The sequence below is a fragment of the Sciurus carolinensis genome, chromosome 4, assembly GCF_902686445.1.
Source record: "Sciurus carolinensis chromosome 4, mSciCar1.2, whole genome shotgun sequence".
Classification (NCBI taxonomy): Eukaryota; Metazoa; Chordata; class Mammalia; order Rodentia; family Sciuridae; genus Sciurus; species Sciurus carolinensis.
Genome location: NC_062216.1, coordinates 168,133,213 through 168,160,102, shown reverse-complemented (window position 1 = coordinate 168,160,102; position 26,890 = coordinate 168,133,213). Strand labels below are relative to the sequence as shown.

At 61.4% G+C, this 26,890-nt stretch overlaps 1 protein-coding gene across 5 annotated transcripts in view; it reads right to left on the bottom strand.

Annotated features, from left to right (window-relative positions):
* The window catches only part of Cacna1i (calcium voltage-gated channel subunit alpha1 I), a 110,844-nt gene that overhangs the window by 81,058 nt on the left and 2,896 nt on the right, over positions 1-26,890 (bottom strand). For 2 of the 5 annotated variants that reach the window (XM_047549157.1, XM_047549162.1), the window contains exons 1-2: positions 12,504-12,708; positions 1,106-1,359 (exon numbers count right to left, since the gene is read on the bottom strand). In XM_047549157.1, coding sequence (XP_047405113.1) covers positions 1,106-1,338 — 233 coding nt within the window. In that variant the 5' untranslated portion in view covers positions 1,339-1,359; positions 12,504-12,708. Of the gene's footprint in view, positions 1-1,105; positions 1,360-2,964; positions 3,023-12,131; positions 12,241-12,503; positions 12,709-26,890 lie in introns of those variants that run through there. The other 3 variants (XM_047549159.1, XM_047549161.1, XM_047549160.1) reach the window with 3 other exon arrangements.

The following is a 26,890-nucleotide window of genomic DNA, read 5'->3' as shown; positions in this document are numbered from 1 at the left end:
CAGCGCAGGGCTCACCTGCAGCTGACCTGCCTTCCCTGGGTGGCCTCCAGCATCAGCACCTGGGGCCCCGGGTGGACCCCAAACGCCAGGAGGCCACCATGCCCCGGCCTCCAGCCCCACGTGAAGCTCAGGGCCCCGCCCCTCTTCCAACCTTCTCGGGGGTCCAGGTGGCGCCTCCTGCAGGCAGCCAGGCCCCCCACCCCTGGGGCTCCTCCAGCCGCCCGCAGCCCCCCACCCGACTCCGCCATGCTGAGCGCAGCCCAGCAACGACCCTGCCCATGCACAGCCAGAGGGCACTGAGGACACCACCATGTGGACAAGAGGGTCTGTCCCTGCCCCTCACCCAGCCCACCCAGGAGGAGGACTCCACAGCTGGGACAACACAAACGCAGGCCCGGGTCCCCCAGGGCCTTCCTGAGGGGTGAGGCTGGCGCTCCAAGCTAAGGGCGCTGGCCCAGCGAGGACGGGCAGGAAAAGCGCTTCAGACAGGGAAGAGCGTGGGCGGCCCTGAGGCGGGAGGAGCAAGAGCCCAGGAAGTGCCGGGCAGAGGTCAGCACTGTGCTCCGGGCACTGAGAGCGGGAAAGGCCCCCTGAGTGGCTGGTGCCCCGTCTCGGGAGAAGCCTCGTCATGGCCAGGCACCAGGCTATCAGCAGGCCGGGCCTGTCTCGCTGTCGGCTGCCTCGGGCGGCGCGGAGCCCGCCCTGCGCTGGGGAATCGGTGCCCCCGCCCGCCCCACGGGAGCCCCCGGCACAGCCCCCACGTCTCTGTGGTCACCACCCACCCTTTGATGGCTACTTATCTGCACCCCCAGCCCCTCACACTAAGCACTGCCCGAGCCAGCCAGCCACTGGACTGACCAGCTTCCAGAACCTTCACAACAGCAAGACACCAGGTCCTCACCCGCCCAGACCTACACCCGACATCTCCCCCGTCATCACCTGAGCCCGCCTGCCCCGTCGAAGGCCCAGGGGCCTCAGCCCAGGCCTCCGGACAGAGGACAATGACTTGGGAGGGCAAGGCTCACTGGAAAGGACTCCGTCCCACCTCCCCTCTCATACCTTGGCCCCGTGGCGGGCGGGACAAGCCTAGGCCCCAAAAGGATATGGGTTACACACCATCTTGATGCACCAGTTCCGGGGGCTGGTGGTCTGTCGCAGGCAGAAGAAGGCAACTGGCGCCAGGTCGGGATGGGGGACTTCAGGATCAGCTCCATCCAGGGGCTCCTCCAGGCCTGGCGGGGACGGCGGGGGGCTCTGCGGCCCCGGCTGCACTGTTATTCCCAGCTCAGGGGCTGGCGCTGCTGCAGAAGAGGAGGCTGGCGGGGTGCTCTCAGCCATGTCAGCGCTGCGGGGTGTGCCCTGGGGGAGCAGAGAGGGGGAGTGTCCCGTGAGGGGACACTGCTCAGACGGCCCACTCAGACCCTAAGGCTCCTCACGCCCACTCTGGCTGGAGGGTTAGGGAAGAGTGAACCACCCCACTCTGCTCCACGCTGGGTGGTCGGGGCACGTCTAGTCACGTGCCAAGCCTGAGTTTTCTTTCTAGCCACCCCGTCCCTGTGCCCAGGATGGGACCCCGGGCTTCGCCTGCCGGGCAAGAGCTCTGCCGAGCTGCAGCCCTGGCAATACCCCTTTTTTTCAAGACAAGAGAGTCGTGGCTGGAGCGGGTGGTTCTAAGAGTGCGCAAAGCCCTGAGTTCCATCCCTCGCACCGAAAAATAAATAAAAATAAAAGACGAGAGTGTGGCGTATTTATCGCATCACGGAGCGTAAAGGAAACTTGCAAGAAAAAGGAGAAAATTATTGTAAATATGAACATGATAGCCAGGACCACATGTGTTACAAAGGAGCAGCTGGGGCGTTGCAGAATCAGGCACTGGGGGGACCTGGTAGCTCCCTAAGGAGGTGGCACCTCAGGGAGCCCCGCAGGGAGCCCTTGACCCGGGGACACCCCTGCCCCCGCGCTTCTTCACAAGGCTGAGAACTCAGGATAGTCTAGACCAACCTCTCTGCTTTACATATGGAGAAACCGGCCAGGAGGGGACAGGACAGACACCAGCCAAGCAGCAGCAGAGCTGGGACTCGTCGGGCGCAGTTCCCCAGGCCTGTGACCTGGGCAGCCACACTTGCTTTGATGTTCTGCTGTTACCAACTTGAAATTCTCACCGTTCTGTCAAGGGGCCCACGTTTGCATCAGGTACCGGCCTTGCCAGTTACACCTCTGGTTCTGACCCAGCGGGGCACCTCTGCAGCCTGTGCCCCTTTGCACCCCAGTGCAGCCCTCCAGACCCACTTGGTGACACTGCCCAGGGGCCTGGCTGGGTTTGCATGACTGGGTGGAAGGAAGGACAGCTCCTCCAGGACCTGCCCCTCAATGCCCCACCCAGGAGGTCACCAGGCCTTAAAACCTTGTCCTCCCCGGTCCCTGGGCCTCAGAGCCCTGGCAGTGCCAGGCTGGGCAGGAGAGAAAGCACAGGGCCCAACTACCTGGCACCACCCTCCGCTCCTGGCAGCCGCTGGGCTATCAGCTGAGCCCCTGCAGCTGATGCATCTGGACACTTGGGCTCCCAGGGGCAATGGGCAGGGAGCTGGCACTTCCTGCCACTTCGCCTGGCTGCTCAGGGAGGCAGTTTTCTCCTGAGCTCAGGGCTTTGCACTTGGTTCCAGAAAAACAGGGAGGGACCTTACATAAGCTCCGAGGCACCTTGGTCAGTCACATGTCAACCACCCGGGCAGAGAGACATCCTCCGTGGGGTGGTTTCAGATCGTGCCAGGGCCGGGCCAGCCACAAAGCCCACCACTTCCTCCACTGGCCTCTTGCTCTGGCCAAACTAGGTCTCCATCCTGAGGGCAGGCGGCTGCCTCCTCACTCCATCCCTCCTGCAGGAACACCCTCCCCCGTCTCCCCTGCTCTTCTGGGCCCCACTGGATCGTGCATCTGTCCAACAAGTATTTACTGTGCACCTACTGTGTGCAGGCTATGCTGGTGAACAAGCCAGCCTCCATTCAGCCCACGCTCCAGCAAAGGAACAAGACCCACCGACCAATTCACTCCTCTCTGGTTTTCCGTAGCTCTTATCGCCATCGAGAAAGCCACATAATGTTGGTTTTCATGTCTCTGTTACTCAGTGTCTGTCTCCCAACCTGAAATAAGGCTGTGAGAGAGCAGGGACTGTGGCCTGTCACAGCTGCTGCCATGTCCCCTAGTACCCAGACTGGGGCCTGGAACATACTAGGTGCTCAGTAAGCATTTTTGAAGAAATGAACAATGAGAAATATATACACAAGGGAGAAAGGAGGGAATGAACAGGAATCACCTCTCCCTCTAAAGGAGGAGACTCAGGAAAAACAAGAAGCAGAACCACCACCAGGGGTAGTTCAGGGGGAGGGACCGCCACAGGAAGAGGCCAGGAGCCTGGAGCCGGCCCAGGGCACTCGAGAAACAGAGATGCCACCAGCGTGGCTGAGCCAGGGTAGCAAAGGGGACGGGCTGGAGAGTTTGGCAGCACTGTGCAAACCCATGAAGGAGGCCTCAACTGCAAGGGAGGTCACAGAGCTGAGGCAGGGGAGTGGCGTGCCCAGGGCTGTTTTCACCCACCCTCTGGGCGCTGAAGGGAACCCGTGCAGGGGCAGCGGTGGAGCAGGGTGGACCAGGAGGAGCTGGGGACGGGATGGCCTGCGCCGATGCGAGGTCCAGCTGAGCGGAGGAAACACCTGCCCTCGTGTGGCCCTGTGGCAGCCCATGCCCGCACTGCCTGCAGCTTCCTGCAGCCGCACTGGCTTCTGGGACCCCACTAACCACCCTCCCCTCTCTTGGGCTCCGTCCACCCCCATGAACTTGCTTTTGCCTGTCAGCTGTGTTGTTGTCCTTTGTCCTCTTCCCCTAGCTGTGGGCACCTAGAAACCATTACGGCCAAGGCTACCACCCCAGCCCAGTCCCCAGTGACCACCAGGCTGCCACCTTCTGACCTGCTCCCTAGCAGCTGTCCAGGCCAGCTCTCTCTAACCCACTCTCCACTTCCACAGCCCCAAGTTCAGCCCAGAACCCCTTCTCCTGTGGGGCCAAGCTCCTGTCCCCTGACGCCTGCCCGTGGCTGGAAGCCCTTGGGCCTGGCAGCTAGGCCCCTTGGGCTCCAACCTGTCTGCAGATAGACGCTCACAGACAAGAGGACTCATGTTAGGTGACAGCACTTGGAGTCACAGACCCATCGGACCCCAGAGCCAGAGCTGCCTCCATGTCCCCAGGTCTCTTCCCTTGGTGCTCCCAGGGCCTACCCTGACGCTCCGTCCCCATGGGCCCACCAAGCAGTGGTGGCAACTGCTCTGGCCTCCGGACAGAGGCAGGACAGGGTCCTGCCTAGAACACACACAGGGTCCTGCCTAGAACACACAACTCCGGACTCTATGGTCCTCCTGGAGCCTCGGCTTCTCTCTCTGTAAAGTTCAGAGAAAACCTGGCTCCTGTTGCCATGGAGAAAGCCACACGATGTTTGTATTTATGTCTCTGCTACTTGGTGTCTGTCTCCCATCCCGAAACAAGGCCACAAGGGAGCAGGGACTGCGGTCTGTCACATTCACTGCCACGTCCCCCACTTGCTCCAGCAGGCCCTTGTGAAGAGACAATGCGAGGTGGAGCAAAGGTGCTCTGGAACCCACCAAGGCAGGGCCTGAGCTCGCAGAGGACCAGCCATGCCACCCAAGGGCTGCTACCCCAGGCCTCCCCCTGCCACTACCACCACCATCACCATCATCACCACCACCACCACCACCATCACCACCATCACCATCATCACCACCACCACCACCACCACCACCACCACCACCACCATCACCACATCACTATCATCTCCACCTCCATCACCATCCCACCATCACCGTCATCACCACCATCACCACCATCACCACCACCATCATCACCATCACTGTCATCACCACCACCACCATCACCACCACCACCACCACCATCACCACCATCACCATCATCACCACCACCACCACCACCACCACCACCACCACCACCACCATCACCACATCACTATCATCTCCACCTCCATCACCATCCCACCATCACCATCATCACCACCATCACCACCATCACCACCACCATCATCACCATCACTGTCATCACCACCACCACCATCACCACCATCACCACCATCACCACCATCACCACCACCACCATCACCACCACCATCATCACCACCACTATCATCACCACCACCACCACCACCACCACCCTCACCACCATCACCATCACCATCACCACATCACTATCATCTCCACCTCCATCACCATCATCACCACCTCCATCGCCACCATCACCATCATCACCACCTCCATCGCCACCATCACGATCATCAACAGCATCACCATCTCCATCACCACCATCACCATTTCCATCAACATCTCCACCATCACCACCAGCAGCATCATCACCACCATCATTGACACCACCATTTCCATCGTCACTGTCACCACAGTTACCACCACCACCCTCCAGCGATGACCAAGGACTCTGGGTGAGAATCTGTGTGGGTTCTCACCACAACCCCATGACATTCTCCTTCACGGAGGAGGTACCAGGACCCAGGGTCACCTGGCTGACACAGGGCCGAGGTGGCAGAGGCGGGTCCCAACCAGGTCTGCCCACTCCAAGGCAAACACTGAGCCATGACAGGCCCACTCCAGGTCAGCGCCTAGAGCCAGGGCCCTTTCCCAGCTGGCAGCAAGCGGGAGCAATCCAGCTGCTGGTCCACACGACACCCCCAAATCTTCCCAGGGCAGTGAGAAACCCGCCTTCCAGAATCTTCCATCAGCACTCAAGAGCTCCTGGAGGCCTGTGTCTCCAGAGCTCAGAGCCCTGGTGGGGCAGACGTGAGGCCTGCAGGGTGACCAGACCCCATGTGTATATGTGGTATGTGGCATGTGCGTGAGTGTGTGTGGTGTGTATGTGTGGTGGGCACGTGTTGTGTGTGTGAATGTGGTGTATGTGTGTATGAGTGTGAGTGTGTAGTGTGTGTGTGTGTGTGGTAGATGTGTGGTGGGTGTGAAAGGGAGTGTGTGGTTGTGTGTACATGTGGTGTGTGTGTGGTGGGTGTGAAATAGTGTCTGTGCATGTGGTGTGTCTGCATGTGGTATCTGTGTATAGTGTGTGCATGTGATGGTAGTGTGTCTGTGTGTGGTATGTGCATGTGTATGGTGTGTATGTGTGGTGGGTATGTGTTGTGTGTGAGAGTATGTGAGTGTGGTGTATGTGTGTATGGTGAGTGTGAAAGTGAATATGTGAATGTGTGGTGTCTGTGTGTGGTATGTGTGAGGGTGTGGCATGTGGTGTGTGTGGTGTTATGTGTGTGTCTGTATGAGTGTGTGTGGTGAGTGTGTACCTCTCTGTGTGTGGTCTGTGTGGTGTCTGTGTGTGGTGAGTGTGTGTGTATCTGTGTGTGTAGTGTTATGTGTGTGTCTGAGTGTGTGGTGTCTGTGGGGTTATATGTGCATCTGTGTGAGTATGTGGTGTCTGGGTGGTGTGTGTGTGGTGTTATGTGTGTGCCTGTGTGTGGTGTGTGTGTGGTGTTATGTGTGTGCCTGTGTGTGGTGTGTGTGTGGTGTTATGTGTGTGTCTGTGTGTGGTGTGTGTGTGGTGTTATGTGTGTGCCTGTGTGTGGTGTGTGTGTGGTGTTATGTGTGTGCCTGTGTGTGGTGTGTGTGTGGTGTTATGTGTGTGTCTGTGTGTGGTGGGTGTGTGTGTGGTGTTGAGTGTGTCTGTGTGAGTGTGTGGTGTCTGTGTGTGGTGTTATGTGTGTGTCTGTGTGTGGTGTGTGTGGTGCTGTGTGTGTCTGTGTGTGGTGAGTGTGTGTGTGTTGTTATGTGTGTCTTGTGTGTGGTGTGTGTCTGTGTGAGTCTGTGGTGTCTGTGTGCGCGAGTGTGTGTACGTGTGTGAGTGTGCACACGTGATCACACGGGCAGGCAGTGTGCTCGCCCTTAGCCACGGCCGACTTCAGGGGCAGGAGATCCAGGCAGCTCAGGACCGGTCTCAGCTGCGCACAGAACCGTTAGCGGCTGGAGCTTGACCAGAACCACCTGGGATGTGGCTGTGCGGTCGCGGCCTGTGTTCCGCTCCCCCTCCACCTCAGCCCGCGGGCAGGAGGGCCTGGAGGTGCCCTCGGCTGGCTGCCTGCACAGTGAGGGGCGGCCAGCTGCGTGCCAGGCTGCCCTGGGCAGCAGGTCAGCGCCCCAGGCTCTGCTCACTCCCGGGCCCCTTGTATCACCGCCTCGACTCCACAGTCCTGGGAGTTAGATCTTCACAGAGCGGGCCTCAGACGTAAAAGGAAGCCTGCAGCAGCCCAGTCCACGCCACACACTCACACGCACAAGGACCACACAGTGACATTACCCAGACTCACCCGCGTCACTCTCACGTGGGCACACAACCACAATCACACAACGCACAGAAACCCACACATATCTCACAGTTATACCCAGACACATCCTCACACACACACACAGACACACACGCAGGCACACATGCAGGCACGCAATGACACTGACACACACATGCAGACACAATGACACAGACACACACACACAGACACACACGCAGGCACACATGCAGGCACACAATGACACTGACACACACACACAGACACAATGACACTGACACACACACAGACACACACGCAGGCACACATGCAGGCACACGACACTGACACACACACGCAGACACAATGACACTGACACACACACACACAGACACACCCCTCACACGGACAAACCAGAACGCGGCCAGCACCTGGTCTGCTGGAAAGTCTCTGCCGGGCTGCGGGAAATCCGCCTCCCGGGACCTTCCCGCGGCCTCCCAGAGCCCCTGGAACCCCACCGCCCCCGCTTCCACGCGGCAGCCCTGCCCACCCCCAGCCTCTGCTGCCCCGGGGCCTCTTGTCACCAGCTCCCTCAACCAGTGCTCGGATGACAACTTCCACACCTCTGCCTCCCTGGGACCCTCCGCAGCTACGCTGCAGCCTGCTCCATTTCCTCTGCAAGGGCAGGAGGAGATTCACGCCAAACCACCTAGAGGGGGCAGACAGGTCACCTGCCCGATTCTGCAGGTAGGGCCTCTCTTGATGCAGACTGGAGCTCCTGGCCCGACTGGCAGCCCTGTCAGACTGCAGCACCGATGGGGGGTGTGGTCCACCAATCCCCTCAGATCTTCTTCAGAAGCTGAACCACACCACAGCTCCTCCAGCTTAAAGAGGAATGGCTGAAGCATGGCCCCTGAGCGTACGGCCACCAGGGGAGCCTGCCCACGTCTTAAACTCGTGGCCTTTGCACAAATCAACAGCCAGCCCTCCCAGCTCCGCGACACAGTCAGCAGGTTGGATCAGCAGCCCCAGCAGGACAGCTGGGAACCCCAGCCAACCTTTTTGTGAGCACGCACTATATGCCACACACCTCGTGACAGCCAGATAAGGGAGCACTTTTGCTCACTCCACTGACAGGGGAGGAAACCAAGGCACAGAGTCAAAAAGCTGCTTAGAGAAAGAACTGGGGTCTACGTCTGAGTCGAATGCCAGGCCACAAGTTTAAGAGTTGTCTGGACAGGAGGTCGAAGCCCCTGTTGACCCAAGGACCTGCCCACATGTTTGTCCCCTGGCGTTGCCGTCTGCGTGTCGGCAAGCCAGGTGTGTGAGTCTCCACCAGCGTGCTCGAACACCTCCCAGCAGGCACCTCTGCTGATCGCTGGCTCACTCTGCAGGAAGTAGGGCCCTGGGTCTTGATCACCTAGGGGCAGGCGTCCCTGGCGGGAGGGCGGGGCTTCCAGCAGGAAGCGCAGTGGCCCAGAGTCCCAGGGCCCAGCCTGGGGCCTCACCAAGCATCCTCTCCTCCTTGTGTAGAAAGTGGAGGACGGTGCCTGCTCCCCCAGCAATGGAGAAAAGCAACAGAAAGAAATTTGGAAAGTACCTTAATGACAGGAAAACCCAGGGTCCCACGCTAAGCACCGTAGAGACACTTGAGACCTCAGAAGAATCCTTTTGGTTTTTTTGGTGCTATGCAAGACGAAGCGCCCCACCCATCCCCAGCCCACAAAAACCTTGAAGGTGGAAGAAAGAATCCTAGTGGTACAACAAGCCAGTGCCCCGTGGTGCTCAGGGACCTGCCTCTCCAGGTCGTGGCCCTGGACTCGTTCATCTCTCTCCTGGCTAGAACAAGAGCTGAGCCATCCAGAGAGGAGGCTTAAGTCCCTTGCCCAGAGAAGGACGGGATGCAGGATGTGGCCCCAGCTGCTCAGTAGGACAGGGCAGGGAGTAGGGGGAGAAGCAAGAACCAAATGCCCTTCTCAGGATGCATCATTAGCCATATTGCTCTGACCAAGTGCAAGAGGAGGGGACAGCTGGCAGGGTGTACTGGCGCATGCCTGGAATCCCAGCAGCTCAGGAGGCTGAGGCAGGAGGATCACAAGTTCAAGGCCAGCCTCAGCAACTTAGTGAGGTCCTAAGCAACTTATTGAGACTCTGTCTCTAAATAAAAAATAAAAATGGCTGGGGATGTGGTTCAGTGGTAAAGTGCCCCCCCGGGTTTAATCCCCAGTACCAGAGAGAGCGAGCGAAGGGACAGCCGGCAGAGGCTACACCTGACCATGAACAGAGGAGGTCTGTGAGCAGGGCCAGGTCTCCACTGAACCTGGCCCCAAAGAGACCTCGGCCTCCAGGTGCCTGGACTTCACCCTCCTCTGCTCCAGGGCCCCAGGGCTGCCAGCGTGTGCCCCGGGGTGTCCCAACTCCTCGCCCCCAGCGCTCCATGGTTTCACACAGGCCTGGTCCTCCACTTCCAGAGCACGAAAGGAACCAAGAATCTGTGGCTTTGTCCCCACGAAGCGCCTGGCAGGGCAGGTCTGACCCTCCCCCACTGGCACGGAAGCCCCCAGCAGACAGATCTGTGCTTCTGCTCACTGCTCAGTGACCGCAACAGGGCTTAGCACACAGTAGGTGCTCGGTGAATGTAAAAGGGAAAGAAAGAGAGGAAGAAAATCAGATCATCAGACGTTCCCTTCCCTCTTTAGACTCGGCCCACATCTTCCAGCCCTCAGCCCCACAGGCCCAGGGATCCACCACCCCTCAGGGAAGACCGCAGACCTGCCACCCAAGGACCCAGCCCTCTCTGAGCCCCAGGTTCCTGGGAACCCCGGGGTCGGTGAGGACATCAATCAGGGCACATCCTGGGGACATGGGAAGACAACGTTCCGCGGAAAAGAGAAGGACGGGGTCAGAGGTGTGGGGCGAGGAGGAGGAAGAGGAGCCCGGGAGGCGGGCAGGGGGCTGGGGGGCGCAGGGATGGGCAGAGGGAGCCGGTGGGAAGGGCGCCCATCCCTGGATCCCCTCTTTCCAGACATAGTTCCCAAGCACCCGAGTGCGGGGCGGGGGAATCCGAAACGAAGCAGCAAAGGGGCGACGTCGCGGATCAAGGGACGCACAGGAGCCCTCTCCCCACCTCCGAAAGCTCAGGCCGCGGGGGCCACGGGGGGAGGGGCGAGCGGGCCAGGAGCAGCCGCGCTGGGGGCTGGGGCCAGGAGCCACACCTGGCTGGCAGGGCGAAGGTGGCACAGGGGGCAGGAGAGCGAGTCTGACGACGGGGACGCGTAGAGAGGCCAGGGTGGCGGCCCGCGGGGTGGGGCTCTGGGCCCAGAACCACAAACAGGCTGCACCGCGCCGGGTCCTGGGAGCCCCTGGCTTGGCGCGGCTCGTGGCGCCAGCGAGAAAGGGTGGGTGCGCAATCTCCGCCCCCACCGCCCACCCAAGGTCAAGGGGAGTCAACCCGTGGGCTGCGGGGACTGCCTGGCGCCCCCTGGTGGGCCTGCGAGCTGCCCTGGCGGCCCCAACCCTTGGGAAACAGCAGGAGCAGAGTGGGAGAGGCGAGGCGGGAACTGGGGAGTGGGGCCCAGGGGCCCTTGGTCCAAGGAAAGGGGCGGGGCGTCCAGCGGCTTGCAGCCCCTCCCCCAGCCGCCCATCCCGGTGCCCGGCAGGCAGGAGATGCTCTCGGCAGCCAGCAGGCAAGAGCTGGGACAAGAGGTGGCGCCGGGCCTCCCAGGGCGTGGGAGGCTCACCTGCGCGGTGCGGGCCAGCCCAGCTCTGCTCAGCATACCGTCTTCCCATCCTCCCCCTCCCCCAGACTGCCTGGCATCCGCTCCCCAGGACTCCGAGGTGATGGCTGAGACAGAGGGGAAAGGCAGGGCCCTAGCCGCCTGCCAAGTGCCCAGTCCAGTCCTGGGACCTGGAGCCTAAACAGAAAGTTTGTCCTGGGGGGAAGACAAGAGATTCCGCAGCCGGAGGTCCTTGGGGCTGAGGGGCGACTTGATCTGAGAGGTGGCCCCACAGCAGCGTAGGGCCTGAGGACCAAGGTGCGGAGGCAGGCCAGACTCCCCCGCCAAGTCCTTTCCTGCACCAGGCCAGGGACCCACACTTCTGTCTGCCCAGCATCCTGATCCCTAGGCAGTGCCGGGTCTAAGGGTCAGATGCCCCAGGCAGTGAGGGACACACAGGCTAACCGCCTGCCCAGGCCAACCTGAGCCCTCCAGCTCAGGACACTCGCGGGCACATCAGACCCACCACACCACACAGACACGCGCAGCCTCGTCTCTCCCTCTCCCTCTCTCACACACACCTGGCTCCAGAACACAGATTCCCAAGGCCAGAATATAGTGCAGGAGTCTCAGACCCTCTTCTCAGAAGCCCCCAGGATCCTGACCAAGAAGAGACACACAGCAGGACTGGGGATGCCTCGTCCTGGGCCCATCCGAAGCCCCCTCCCCCAGGCATCGTGACCGCCCCCAAAAGAGGCCTCCCCCCTACCGAGCCCTCGTGCCCCCACCCCCCACTCGCCACCCAGCTGACAATTAAAACCTAATCATCATAAACACTCATTATATAACCACCTCCAGCGCGCAGAGGATCCCTTCCAGCCCCTGGAGTCCCTGCTCCGACCCCGGCCTGGCTCCTGCGGTGCAGCCTGGCGCTGCTGGGGGACTGGCCAAGGAGGGGGCCCTCCGCCCCCGGGCCTGGAGGAAAGTTCAGCCCTGCCGGCTTCCCCCACTCCACCCCGCTGCCGCTCTCCCTCCGCCAACACTCCGGCTCCGGACGCTGGCACCTGCTCTGGTCCCGCTGGTCGCAGAACTGCAGCAGCAGAGGGGCAGCCCGACAGACAGACAGACAGCCGGCCACCACCGGCAGCCTGACTTGTTGAATAAATTTCTGCAGCGCTGACTCGGCCGGCTTTGGGCTCGGTGTTGGCACCAGAGAACTTTCGTGGCCTTGGAGAGGGACCCGGTCAAAGTTCCCCGTCCTTCCTCCCAGGGCAGGGCCCCCAGGCGCGGGCCCGGGCCCACCTGATGGGCACGCGCGGGTGGGGACACTGGCCCCCGAAATAAAGCGATCCATCAACCAGCGGCCGACGCGCCAAGAATCGGCGGCGGTGCGGAGCCCTCGCTCGGTCCCCCGCCCCCGCCCCACCGCCACCTACCTTGGCATGGACGTGGCCGGGCAGCGGGGTGGTCCAGGCTGGAGGCGCGGGGCGTCGCGTCCCCCGGAGCGGGCGATCGGGCGGGACCCTCGCCCCGCCGGCCCGGCCCTCCGATGCCTGCTCAGCGGAGCCCCCGGGGCGCGGGGGGCGGCGGGCGCGGGGCGGCGGGCCCGGGTCGCCGGGCCATGGCGGGGCGCGGCAGCGGGGACGGGGACGGGGGCGCGGGCCGAGCGGAGTTGGCGCGCGGCGGCGGCGGGCGGCGCTCCGGGCCGGGGGCGGGGGCGCGGGGCCCGGCCGAGCGGTGACAAGTGCCCGGGAGGGGCGGCGCGCGGGGCCGGGGTCGGCCGCGTCCCCGGCCGCCCCTGCGCGGAGGGCGCCCCCGGCCCGGGCTGGATGCGCGGGGTCTGCGCGGCGGGGGCTGCGGAGGAGCCGGAGCGCCTGGCGGTGCGGGGACGTGCGGCGGCGGCGAGACCGAGCCGCGCCGCGTGCGAGGAAAAGCCGTCCTTATACTGACACCAAATGTCTTCGGGGAAAGCTGCAGGCGCGGGACGCTGGAGGGGGGAGGCGTGGAGGCGACAGACTGAGTGACGGCGGCGGCCGGTGAGCACCCTCCCCGGGGCAGGAAGCCCCGGGCCGCGGCCACCTCCTTAAAATCCAGGGTCGCGCCCAGGGAAGGGTCCTGACCCCGCGGCCTGGGACTGCGTCATGCGTAAAAAGGGGAACCCTACCGATGACCCAGGCGCCTGAGTGGGCTCCCACACTCCCGGTGTCTCCGAGACGCGAGGGGGCCCCCTCTGGTCCTGCGAGGGGCCACCCGCCCGAGTCCGACAGCTACTGGCGGCAGGGGCTGAGCCAGAACCCCTCCTGAGGTTACCATCCGCCCACGTCCCTGCCACTTCTCATTCACACCTTTCTTCCAGCCACGGAGGCTTAGGAAGGCCACCTCCGACAGGAAGGCTTCCTGGAGGGTCCAGGTAAGACAGACGCGGCCTTCTCCCGCTGCCAGGTTCTGCGCTCAGCCTCCCACAACCGCGGGCCGTCTTCTCCAGGAAACAGGCACCGCCCTGGCCTTTGAAGGGCCAGTTCCCCGATCCCATGCCCTGGACAGGGTCTCCCTTCCTCTCTCCCTCAGGGTTGCCGTTTGAGGGCAGGGGAGTGTTCAAGGTTATGATCACCTTTTGTTGGATCATCTGAACCCAGTCAAACAAATGAGAGGCTCCAAGAGCCTCCCAAGACACTGTCCTGCGGCGCCCCACGCATTTAATGAGCATCTATTATGTGTCCGGCACCTCCTGGAATTCTACACTTTGCCTCCATTTTACTGATGATAAAACCAAGTCCAGGGCTGGGTTATGGCTCAGTGGCAGAGCACTTGCCCAGCATGTGTGAGGCACTGGGTTCTATTCCTAGCACCGCATATAAATAAATGAATAAAATAAAGGTCTATCAACATTTGAAAAAAAAAAAAAAAAAAAAAGAACAGCTGCTGTTGAGTTTGAGGCGCAGCTTTAAAAAAAAAATCCAGAAATGAGCCACCCAGCCAAGGTTACTCTGCAGGTAAGCAGCAGCCCCCAGCGTGACTCAGCGTTCCTAAGCACTGCCAGGGGTCTCTCCACACTGGATCACCAGCTCAGCCCTTCCCACCTTCCCGGAGAATAGAATACGTAGGGACATCGCTCTGGAGGGGGCTTGGGAAGGACGCGGAGGCGAGCCCTGGGGTTGCGGTTCTCACAGACGAGGCCGCTCCAGGAAGCTGGTTGATCCTCACTCTCCCATTTCCTGACTGAGGGTGGTGGGCAAGCCCCAGAACCTCTGGACCTCAGGTCCCTCAGCTATGGAATGGGGATAAAAGTTCACATTCCCAACGTGCAAATAGTCTCTGAAGGACTTACAACAGGGCCTGGCCCATAGTAGTTGCTCAACAAACCTTCGTCTCTTGCTATCTTTAATTCTGTCCAGGGAGACAAGACAGACGTTTGTAACTGAGACAACCCTTGGTAACCAGACCACAATGCGAGGTCTTGCAAGTACACAGGAGGCCACGAGATGTCCTGCAGGTGCGAATCGAACAGGTCAGAAGGCGTCCCCAGTTGGATAAGTGGATTTCAGATCAGCATGGGCTTCAGGAACAGTCTCATCAAAGGTGCAATACTTGAACTGAGCCTTACAGGCTTGCACAGGATTGAGATCAGGGAGGAGGGACCACGGCATCAAGAGAGTCACAGAGGCAGAAAGCAGGTACTCCATGCCCTGACCAGCTGGAGGTGCAGCTGAAAAGCCCGGGGCCGGAGGGTGGAGGAGAGCTGATCTGAGGACGAAGCAGACACCAGTCATCGCTCGCTCGCTCCCCGTTCTCCTGCAGCTACGTTCCTCTAGACTCAGATGCTTCCTGGGGCCTTGAGAAGCCATCGGTGGTGAACCCTTGGGTCTAGGCTCTTCAGCTGCAGCCCCCAAGGGCCACCTGCCCCGCTTGCATGTCAGGGGTGACGCAGGTCTCACCACCTCTTGAGCAGCTCTGAACAAAGTTCTTTGTATTTGAGCAGAAATGATTCTCCCGTCCCTCTCCCAGCAAGACTAACCTCCCTCCCCAGCCTCCTGTAAGTATCAATGCTGCAAGTCCTACTTTATATCTAACCTGAATGCTTTATGCTTCAATTAAAGCCTTAGTTGTCCACTAGTCCACCCACCCCACCCTACAGGACAGTGAGTGGGTCCCGTGGACACAGAGGGTGCAGACAGACAAAAAGCCATGAAAGAAGTAGGGAGGAGAGAGGATCCTCCGTCCTGCTGGGGGATGGGACTGTGACTCCACACAGGCAGGCGGGAAGGCTGGGCGGTCCCTCCCGGAGGCGCTGGTGGCTGCAGGGAGCTCCATTTATTCATTATTGCTATTTATGTTGAGGCTGGTATTTGCAAAGGCTGCATCAGCCTCACACCCTCACCAGGCCCCTCCAGGCCTGCTGGGTCCCTGCCAGGAGAGGGTGGAGTGGACCTCAGCCTGGACCCCCTACTCCACCCCTGACAGCTGGGGCGGACTCCCTCTCACCTCCTCTGACACCCCACCCCACCCTCTCCAGTGACATCTGCCCCTAGGGAAGCTGGGGGTGAGATGAGGTCCCTTCTAGACTGAAGGTCCTAAGAGCACAAAGGTAAAGATCTCAACATCCTCAGAATCCACACTGATGATTTCTTAAATGCTCACAGATGAGTTATCTGTGCCTGGCCCTGGTGTAAGCCCTTGACAAATATTAACACTTTTAATCCTGAACACATCTTACAAAATTGTTGCTGCTATTTTACAGATGAGGAACCATTGGCACAGAGAGGTTAGGTAACTCACTCAAGGTCACACAGTTAATAAGCAGCAGAGCTGGGATCTGAATTCTGGGGGTGTGTGCTCTGAACTAGGATTCTGGATTCTAAGACTCAAAAGCTCTAAATTTCAAGGTTTCCAGGATTCCAAACTGAGAACCTGATCAAAGGAGCAGCCTAGTCCAAGATACCCTCACACTTAGTACCCTGAGAGAGCAGCTGTGTCTGGGACATGGAGAGAGAATGCTCCCTTCGGCCCGCGAGACCCGGTTCTCCACGCAGAGCTGCGCTGGACACCTAGGAACCACCCTGACAGGAGCCCGGCACCCAGGCGAACCTGCACTTGGCCAGGGGAAACCGAGGACAGAACGCCCACCCCAGGGCTGGGGGCGTGGGTCCCGGCAGCCCACCTGCCTGGCCTGCTCAAGGGCCTGTGTCCCCTCCCCAACACCCCCTCCCAAAGGCCGAGCAGGGCTGGAGGGCGTTCCCAGACGGCAGGCCTGGAAGTGCCGAGGTGGAGCAGGGCGGGTCCGGGCTCCTGAGTGACAGGCAGGCTGAACCCCACCCCCGGGGCACCCGGATGCGCTCAGAGAGGCTGGGGTGGCCCCCTGGAGGGTTATGGGCGTTCTTCAGGAGGAAGGTGGGAAGCCGGGCCACGCCAGGCGCAGGGAGAGGAGGACCCAAGAGGCCCGCACGCAGGGCAAGTCGGAGAGGCTCCCCGAGGGCAAGGGCAGCAGCGCCAGCCCCCTCCCCACCAAGTCCCCGGAGAGTCTGCCAGGGCACAGGGCCTGCTGCCATGGGGCTCTCCAGGTGTGGCTGTCAAGACAGGAGACGAGGCTGGATGCGGTGTCGGTGAGGAGAGGCAGGAGGGTGGAGGATGGCAAGGTGGAGGCCAGCCTCGGCCGCTTTGCGAGACCCTATCTCAATTAAAAAGAAAGAGGACTGTGGTGTAGCTCTGTGGTGGGGCGCCCCTGGTCCAACCCCAGGACCACAGAAGAAGGGAGAATGAGAGCAGCCCTGGCAGGTCAGGCCGTCCACCCGGCACCTGGCCAAGGTCAAAGCCAGAGCACCCCAGAAGGCTGGGGTCTGCAGGAGTCCCATGGGGCAGGAGGGGCGTGCATGGCCGCGCTCCAGCTGGGCACCAGGGAGCCCCTCCGTGCTGGCAGGGCCCACTTACTTCATTAGCTCACGTGACCCCCGCCGTCCCAGGGGACAGGGCTTGAGGGCCGCCCCCCAGAGAGGCCAGATTCAGAGATTGGTGTGAACTGGCCGGGGCGGCAGAGCAGCAGAAATAGGTTTCTGTGGCAGAGTAAGCGGGCGTGTGTGTGTGTGTGTGTGTGTGTGTGTGTAAGAGAGAGACCCTTGTCCCACCTGCCCAGGACAGAAGGCTGGGGAGGGGGCAGGGGGCAGAGGGGGACAGATGTGGGAACCTCAGATCCCTGACTCAGCCAAAAGAGGTGCGGACGCCCTAGAAGCTTCTTGGATGGTGCTCAGAAGACCAGCCTGGACGCAGCTGGACGGGGCGTGGGATGCGCCAACAGTCTGCCACTGGTAGGTGGGCGGTGGAGGCAGGAATGTCAGAGAGGAGCCCCCGGAGGACTGGCCCCAGCCCCACCCAGAAGCCCCGCCCCCGATGGGTGCTGGGCAGCTGGCACATGGTCCCCTCTGTGCCTCATGGCATCACGGACTTCAGCATTCAGTAGGTGCTCAATGTTTGCTGGGTTTGTTTCTTGGATTCCAGCTCCATGGTGGTCATTTCCAGGCTGGTTTACTGAAGGAAACTGGTGACACCACGCGGAGGTCACAGCAGGGGGCCAAGCGACGCTGTCCTTAGTCTTCTATGCACCAGGCGTGGGACTGTGGGCCGCTGAAGCTCAGTGGAGGGAGCCGAGTCCCCAGGAGCCAGAGGCCTGGAGAGCGTGCCAGGCGTGCTCCAAGGTCAACCCCAGCCGGCCGGAGAGCGAACAGCTGGTGAGGAGGAGAGCCCACCCCTGAGCCAGGAGCGCGGAGCCAGAGGGTGGACGGCAAGGAGAGAAAGGTCGCCGGTGGGGGCCACTCTGACCCCTGCTCCTTCTCTCCCCACCCGTCCTGTCCCTGGCTGCCTCTGGCTCTTCCCTGTCCCTCCTCCAGGCCATTCTCTACCTCCTCTCTGCTGGTGGGGTGTGTCCAGCTCTGCCCACCGAGTGTAGCCCCTGACGCACACGTGCTGCTCTTCAGCCCTTCTCTGCGTTCCTGCTGCCTGCGGGAGAATCAGGGCCACTGTCCCTTTTATCTTCAGCTGGACAAAGGCTGGAACCTGGCAGGCTGGCCTCTAGGAAGCCGCCTCCCATGTCACCACCAAGGAGAGACGCTTGAGGGCTGCAGGCGGGGAGCAGCCCTGGGCCGGGGGGCCGGTCGGCTGCCCCTCGGTGGCCACCGTGAGCCCTGGCGGCTCCTGGCAGGCACTGCAGGCACAGGCTAGCTTGGTGCAGAGGGGCTGGGCGGCCCCTCAGCCTCCCTCCCGGCACCCCTGGCATCCATCATGGGGCTGCAGTGACTTCCTCCGAGCTTCCACCTCGGTTAACACTGAACCCCCACAGGGCGCAGGGGGCTCGAACCCCAGCACCATAAGAAACAAGACCAAAAACCTGGAGCCCCCCACAGAGGGTCCTGAGCCCAGCTCCATGCCGAGGCCAGCTCCATGCCTGCGCTGACTCTGGATTTGGGGAGATAGCCCCCAGCCCAGCCCTGGGGGGGCTGTGATCTTGGGTGGGTGGGAAGCGGGCCCCCTGGGCTTCCATGGAGAGCGCCCTGGCAGCAGGCCCAAAGGTCACCTCTCGGGACCTCGCCAGTCTCACTTGGGGGTCCCTGGCTGTGTCACTTGCTGGGTCTTGCCAGGCACAGGTCTAGGCCCTGGGGACAGCAGGGACAAAGGCAAGTCCTGGACCCAGCTGAGCTCATTCCTCCAACGTGGGGTCAAAAAATACACACGGTGAACAGGTGAGCTACAGGGCACATCAGGTGCGGTCGGCTCGAAGGTGACCAGCCTGGACGGGACAGGAGGTGGAGAGACGGGCAGGAGCGGGACAGCGGGGCTGGCACTCCTTTACTCCCTGGAAGCTGGGGACCGGACACCAAGGGTCTCAGGCCTGCAAAGCCTGTGCTCTACCCTGAGCTGCCCCTCCAGCCGGCTTGTCACTTGGAATGAGATGGTCAGGGACATGAGCTGACTCAAAAAAAAAGACAGCCCTGACCGCTGTGCAGGGAACAGCCCGCCAGGGCAGCCAGCGTGGCGTGCACCAGGCGGGGGCTGTGCTTCCTCAGCAGCTTCCAGGTCCCCACTGCGAAGGGCCGGCACCCGGGCCCCCCCCCCCAGCCGAGGCCCAGTCCAGGTGAGCAGGGCCTTGGCTGACACCAGCATGCCCCACCGCCATCCGCGCCTCTCTCCCCACTCCCCACTCCGCGCCCTTCCACGGAGCCTCTCCAGGCGTCCCTTCATGTGGGCACAGCAGGGGTGCTGTGCAAGAGGCCCCAGGACTGGAGGGGCTGCGCCCACCCTCAGCAGGACCTGGGGGCTTCCTGCAGAGCATGGCTTTCAGGAGGTGCTGGAGGGTGGGAGTGGCCGCGTATGGATCAGGAAGGAGGCCCTTCGTGGGGAGGCCAGCCTCCAACTCTGTTTGAAAGTCCACGCTGATGATAAATGAGTGCTGGAGCTGACCCCATGGAGGGAGAAGAGCAGGGACTTGACCAAGGGCTCAGATGTCCCTGGTAACCCACACCGCATACCATCCAGCTGTCCCCGCACCGTGAGTTCCTGGCCCCTGTCCTGCCCAGTCTCAGGAGATGAGTCGGGTCTTTGTGCTCCTCTGGCAGATGCAGAAGCAGAGTCCAGAGAGGCAAAGAAACGGGCCGAGACCACACGACACACAGTGGCAGAGCCCAGAGCCAAGCCTGTCCACCCGCACTCCCTCCCGCCCACCCAGGTCCAGTCAGCCTGGAGCCTGCAGAGGTCTGGGGACCCCCAGCCCCACCCTCCAGGGAGAACAGGGGGCTCTTAACCAGAGCGCTCACTTCTGGGGCACAAAGCCGTTCTCCAAAGGAGAAGACACACACTGACACACACCTCACGCGTTTGGGCACACAGACACAAACACGAACTCACACAGACCCAAGAACACCAGAGGCGCTTGCACGCACCCCAGATACCAGTGCCCCGGAGAGCTCGGCCCCTGCCAGGCACCGAGCCCCGCGGATCCCTTGGCGCTCCTCAAGCACACAGACACACGCCTAGTGCCAAGTTCACACTCGCACGGGCACAAGTGCACATAGGCCCTTCTCCACGTGCACCCGGGAGGTGTCAGTCAGAGAAGGAAGACGGGAAGCGGGGGGAGACAGAGGCCAGGGACCGGCTCATGGGGAGAAGGGAGTTCAGCGCATCAAGGAGGAGGAGAGAAGGGAGGAGAGAAGGGAGAGAGATGGGAAGAAGACGGAGAGGGGAGGGGAGGGCAGGGGAGGAGAAGGGGAGCCGGGAGCCGGTGATTGGAGCCTAACTTTAGCTGCAGCGCAGAGATGAGTCACGCGGGGGGAGCTGAGCGGCTCCAGATTGCTGTTTATATACCTCCACGAGCTAAATATACAGGAGGGGGCTCTTCTGTTCTGGGCCGGCAGCTCCGTGCTCCCCCACCCCGCCTCCCCGCCACGCACGCCAGCCCCTCCTCCCGCGGCCACCAGCCCTGGCCCAGTCCTGCGTAGCTCTTGTCGTGTGTAGCTGACCATGGGGTCTGGCTTCCGGCTCAGGAAGAGCATGACCCAGACGGCCCCTTTCGGGAGCCAGGAGTTGGGGTGGGAGGGCACCATGCCTGCCAAGGTCACGCTGCACGCGGGAGACCAGCCAGGCCAAAGCCCGCTGCGGCTGCCAGGGCCTCCTGCCCCTGGGGGAGCTGAGCACCCGAGAACCAGCAGGGGGCACAGGGCAAGAGCCAAGGCCTTTCCCTTTCTCCATGCACACGAACCGAGGCAGGCCCTGCACGGGGCGATCCAGGCCTTGGGAACCAGGGAGAACGTTCTGGTGGCCCTTCATCTCTGGACCCACAGGGAGCTCCTCTGACTTCACCCGCCTCCCCGCCAACCCAGCCCAGCTCCCTGAGCGGGCATTCAAGGGTCAGGCCCTTTGCCGCCTGACCAGGCACCCTGGGAAGCTCTGTCGCTGTCCGTGGTACTGAGCCCCTGCACCCCGGCCCTGGGCAGGCCCAACCTCTCCCCGCTCAGCCGCACCCGGGGGCAGTGGGAGGAGAGACGGGAAGAGACCAAGACAGGGAGAGCCGGAAGCCAGCCAGCACTCCCAGGGAGGGTGATTTCTCCTTTGACATCATTTTCAAATAACTACAGTGACCAAGAAAAACACCACCAGTCAACATGGCTGACAAATCCGGGAACCGGAGCGGACTCCCCGAAGCTGGGAGAGTTTGACGCACAAGGGACCCAGGCAGAGGGCGGGACTGAACCGTCTGGAGCATGGCGCCCAGACCAGCCCAACCAAAGGGCTCCTCGTCGTTCCCGTGTTTTCCCTATCTTGAGTTTTCACGCTGTCATGGAACAAGCAGAGTTGCAGCTTCCGTTTCCCAGGGTACGTGGCGTTTCATTACTCCCAACAGCTTCAAAATTTGTTTTCCTCTGGGAACATAGCAGAGTGCCAACCACTCCTTCCCCATCACACACTGGGCTCTCGAGCCCCATTCCCTTGGCACAGCCCTGCAGCCCAGTGGTCAGTTCCCCCACCCCACCCTGTCTCCTGCCCCAGGGCCTTTGCACATGCTGTGCCCCCAAGCTGAGCTGCCTCCCTTTTCCCTTTCTCCTTTGGGGCCCAGCTCCTCCGTCTTCCCCCACTGGACAGGGAGCTTCTGAAGAGCAGGAACCACCACAGCTCATTCGCTTCCTTTCCCTCCACATGAGAGAAACACTGTGGTACATGTCTGAGGACTAGGATGGGGTGCCAGTCGGGTCCTCAGGTGGGAAGGCCTCAGGGGTGTCACGGGTTCTCCAGGGCTTTAGGTAGAGACTTACTGCCTCAGGCAGCCCTAGGGACGGTGCACGGGCTCCTCCCTCCCACCGCCTCACCCCTCCTGGCTTTGTCTCATTGTGCAGATGAGGAAACCAAGGCTGAGAGAGGAGGAGGGGCCTGCACCCTGTGCAGGTTTGTCAGGGAGACTACGGAGGTCCTTCTGAGGAGGCTGAGGCAGGAAGGGAGCCAGTGCTCTCCCCAGAGCCCCTCAGGAAGGACCTCTGGGCTCAGATGGTCCCACCTCCAGCCTCCCCCGCCCCACCTGCCAGAGGATCCTGGCCTGCAAATAACCAAGGAGCCCCAATTAAATTACGTGTGTGATTCATCGGGCCTCTAAAGGCCTGTGAGTCTGAGGCCCGGCTCCATGGTTCCTGAGACAGAGGGAGGAGAGGAGAGGGGCCGTTTTCCTCTGCTCCGTGGGGCCCTGCCCACGACTCCACCCGCATGGGGGTCTCACCCCCGTCACCCCTGCTGGACACTCGGGGCTGAGACCTCCCGAAAGCGTCTGCACGTTGGGAGGGCGCGGGGCCTGGCTGAGTCCCCGGCACCACAGATGATAAGTAAAACCACGGCCAACGCTTCTCGCGTGTGCCTCGTGCCCAGGCCCTGGCCTAGGTGCGTCTCCCATCTCCACCCATGTCATGGTCACGGCACCCTGGGCGGCAGCTGCCTCTCTCTCCACCCACCTGAAGCCCAGCAAAGTCAGCCACCTGGCTGAAGGTCCTGCAGCCAGGAGGGCTGGTCCTCAGAGTCTGGCACTGTAAGATTGATCCCCCAGTGGGGACACAGGCACAGGAAGGAGAGGTGTCCCCAAAGGCCCACCAAGGGAGGAGCGCGAACTCCCGCCAGGGCTGACTGCCAGCCCCAGCCTCTCTACTGCTCTGAGCAGCTTCCGGTCTCAATCTCCACACCCGCCAAATGGGTCAGACACTATCACAGCCCAAGTGTGAGGACACACCTGTCACTGAGAGAGACTTTATGGGAGGACAGGCGTCCCCACTGTTGGATCTGGAATGTCCCCAAGGTCCATGTGTCTTAGGCTTGGCTCCCCACGTGGCACTACTGGGCAGTGGTGAGGACTTTAAGAGGCGGGGCCCAGCCAGGCATGGCGCACACAGGCAGCCCCAGACACTCAGGAGGCCGGGAGCCTGGGCAACCTAGTGAATAAAAACGGCCGGACGTACTTCAATGGTAGAGCACCTGCCTAGCATGTGCCGAGAGAGAGAAGGAGAGACATGGGACCCAGTGGAAGGTCCTCGGGTCATTGGGGGTGCAGCCTTAAGGGGACTGTGGGACACCAGTCTCCTCCATGTTTGTACTGATCCTGAGACGAGCAATTATACACCACTGCCATGATGCACTGGGGCACCACGTGCCGGAAGCCACAGGGCCAGGCGGTCCTGGACAGAAACCTCCAAAACTGCAAAGCCAAATCAACTTTTCCTCTTCTCAAGCTGATCATCTCGGGCATAGGCCTTAGAGACGGACGCTGCTGGCACAGGCACCAAAGACGCAAGAGCATGTTCAGGAGCACTCAGAACCGGCTCCCTGGACCCCCAGGGCCACCTACGGGCCAGTCACTTTCACCGAGCGCACTTCACAGAAGAGGAAACCAAGGTACAGAAGCTGAAGTCATTTGCTCAAGTGCCGCCGCCCTAGATGGCACGGCCAGGAGCTGCTCCCAGGCGGCTGGCTTCCGGCCACGCCCTCCAGCACCAGGTCTGACCCTCCCCAGGACCAGGCTGAAAGGACTCTCACTGGCCAGCAGAGGACTGAAGGGAGGACTGCGGCAGAGGAGGGGCCGCTTCCGGGACCACCTGCAGCGGCCTGTGTGGCCACGCCCTGTGCGCCAGGCACAAGGCACGGGTGTGGCGGAGGGGAGCTGCCGGTTCACGGCGGGGTCGGGAAGCGGAGCGAGGGCGACAGGGGCAGATGGACCCCTATCTAGTGACCCTCCCCTGCACCACGGCCCACCTGCCCACTCGCCCGGAAGGGACTGACTGGGTCACGGCTTCCCAGTCCTGTCACTCCCCCTCCGAAGCTTCCTGCTTGAACCCGGAGCTCGCACCCAAACCTCGGCGGGAGCTCAGCCAGGTCCCTGGACCCCTCCGCCCTCCCTGTGCCCGTGTCCCAGGGAGGAGTCGATGGAGCTGCTCAGGCCTCTCTGGAGCTTCTCCCGCCAGCACCCACCATGCCAGGCCCAGGCCAGGACGGCCACCCCAAGTTCCTCCTGGGCTGAGGCTGACCAGGTACCATGTCCTCAGACGGGGTTTCCCCACCTGGCCTCTGGAGCAGGACCTCACCAAGCAGCGATTTTGCAGACAGGGCTGACTTCACAGGCCCACCCAGTGACCCCAGCTGAACGGGAACATTCAAGTCTACGTCCTCACAGGGCGTGGGCTGCCAGCAAAGGGCCACCTCCCTTTGACAGGTCACAGCCACACAAGCAAGAAACGCCTCTTCCTCCAGCCAGACGCCCTGCCCACCCGCGGCGAGTCTGCTGACACCAGCTGCCCCAGCCCCTCCCTGGGCTTTGCCGCCTCTGCCCCACCGTGGCTGGCCCCTGCTCCACTGCCTCGGCAACCCTCATGCTGAATCAAACGGTACCCCGGCACGTAGTAGGTGCTCAACGCATTTCTTCTAACCTAAGCAAATCGGTGCTTATTTATTCATTCAACAACAGTGTCTGACGCATAGTAGGTGCTGTGCATCTACCAGGCAGACAAAGATGCTGAAGAGCTGAGCACTGAAGCTCAGGAAAGTGTCCCAAGCAATGTGAGCAGCTGCCCCTAGTGAGTGACCCTGCCCCGCCAAGCCGGAGGCAGAAGAGGGAACCGAGGCATGTGCAGGTCAAGCCTCTGGCCCCTGGTCACGGATCTGAACCAGGGTATCTGGCTCCGGAGTCCGTGGTGGAAGCCACCGTGGTAACGGTTGGGTGCAGCTGTCTTATGCCCAAGCCAAAGCCCTCCTGAGGCTCCCTGGGTCCTCGGGCAGGGCTAAGGGCCTCCACGTACTTTAACACTCTGCTGGTGTGAAGTGCCCGCTTGGCTGTGAGTGAGGGGCCTGCATCCTCGTCTGCTTGGCTCCGTGAATCAGTGCCCTCAGAACGCAGGGCTGGCCTGGTGTCTGAGACCTCCGGCCACCTCCTCTCCTCTCCTCTGGCACCACAGGCCCCAGTCACAGCAGCTCAGGGTGACTGTGTGCCCTGGATCCCCCATCGGACCCTGGGGTAGTGGGGATGGCGGAATGCCCCACTGTGTCCCCACAGCACACAGAGGGACAAGGGTAGGCTCGGGATATGCTGGGTTGGGGTTGAACAGAACCAGCCCCTGCAGGGTCCTCGGTGGAGCCTTGTGCCCCATCTCTGTGACCTCCTCCTCTGAGATCCCATGACTCTCCCTTGGCCACATCCCTCAGGACACACCAGCTGGGAGCTCTGGGCCTAAGGACAACCCCAACCGCCCAGCGCTGACCCATCCCATGGGGTGAGCAGAGTGAGACCTTTCATGCCTTCTCTGGGTGGTCAAAGGGGACTCAGGGCCTGTTGACTCTCCCCAGCTACCAAGAAGGACATGGCGGGAGGCAGAGAGCCCCACCCCACGCTGCTTTCCTGGTAGTCCCCCTCTGAGACACCACAGGACCTTCAGGCTCCCTCCTCCAGAGCTGGGGAAGCCCCCAGGGTCTGACCGAAGGCAAGCTCCAGGCCAGGGTGGACGGGCAGCAGAGACCTGGGCTTCTGCACCTTGTGCATCTGTGATGACTGAGTCTTCAGGAGGACCAGCCCCGCAGGCTCAGGACTCAGAAGCCATGACAAAGCCTGCCCTTTCTCATCCCGCCTCTGGGCCCTTTGAAGCACAGGACATCCCAGAGCACAGCATGGCCTCCTGAGGGGCGCCAGAGATTATCAGGAGGGAACCAAGAGGCGCATTAGTCAGGATATGTTAGGCTCCACTGCTACAACAAGCAGACCCGAAGTCTCTGAATTTTAATACAATGGTTTATTGCTTATAGGCTGGACAGCTCCCATCACCCACAACATCTGTTCCCAAGGTCACAGCAGCGAAGAACATGAGCTACAGATTGCAAAGGTTGCTTTCAAGACCAGGCCAGGCCAGGCTCGGGATGGCACCCTCCCCTTCACCAACATTTCATCAGCCAGAACTCATTTCCTGTGCCCTCCTAAGGGCCGAGGCTGCTGGGTGAGCATAGGGGAGAGGGTGGGAATGTCCTGCTGTGACCGGTGAGAGAATTCGATCACATGATCAGGCCCCCAGCTTGTGCAGGACCCTGGCTCTTGCTGGGATGCATTCTTACCAGCCTAGTATTCAAAACTCAAAAGCGCTTTCCAGCCATCGCCCCACACATACACCACATCCTTCCCTCTTGGCTCCCCATATACTGCCACAATCACCGAAGCTTAGGGACTAAAAGGTCGGCACAGAACAGCCGTGTGCCCAATCTCGCTCACTCGCTGTCCCTCTCTCTCTCTCTCTCTTGTCCTAATTGCTAATTTATTATTTATACTCTCAGCTATTTCTAAAGGGGTTTTCTTAAAAGGTAAAATAAAAGATCAGAAATCGTTGAGGGAACGGGCGTGCACTAGAAGTTCTGGAAAGTTGGAATGAACATTTACAGCAGTTGAGTAACAGCGTAGTACAACACAATCGTGTGATTAATCACACTCATGACAACCCAATCTGGGCTTCCTGACAGAGAGCAGAGGGGACATAACCACTTCCTCAGAGTCACCCCTCCTGCCGGTTGAATTGTCCTTCCCTGCATGGGCTCCACTGGCGGCAGGAGGGACCCCCTGGTAAGGAAAGGACAGCATGAAGTCAGAGGCTCCCGAAGGAGAGCCAGGCGGGGCCACTCCTGTCCACAGCTGGAGCAGAGACAGGGACCCCAGGGCAGGAGTCCACACGGGGAGGGGTGGGAGCACCCCGGAGGGCAGCCCGCCTCCTCGGTGGCCCAGACGCTGAGGTGCTGGATCCTCAGGACAGCCCTGCGAGAGAGGGCTTGTCATCCCCAGGTCACA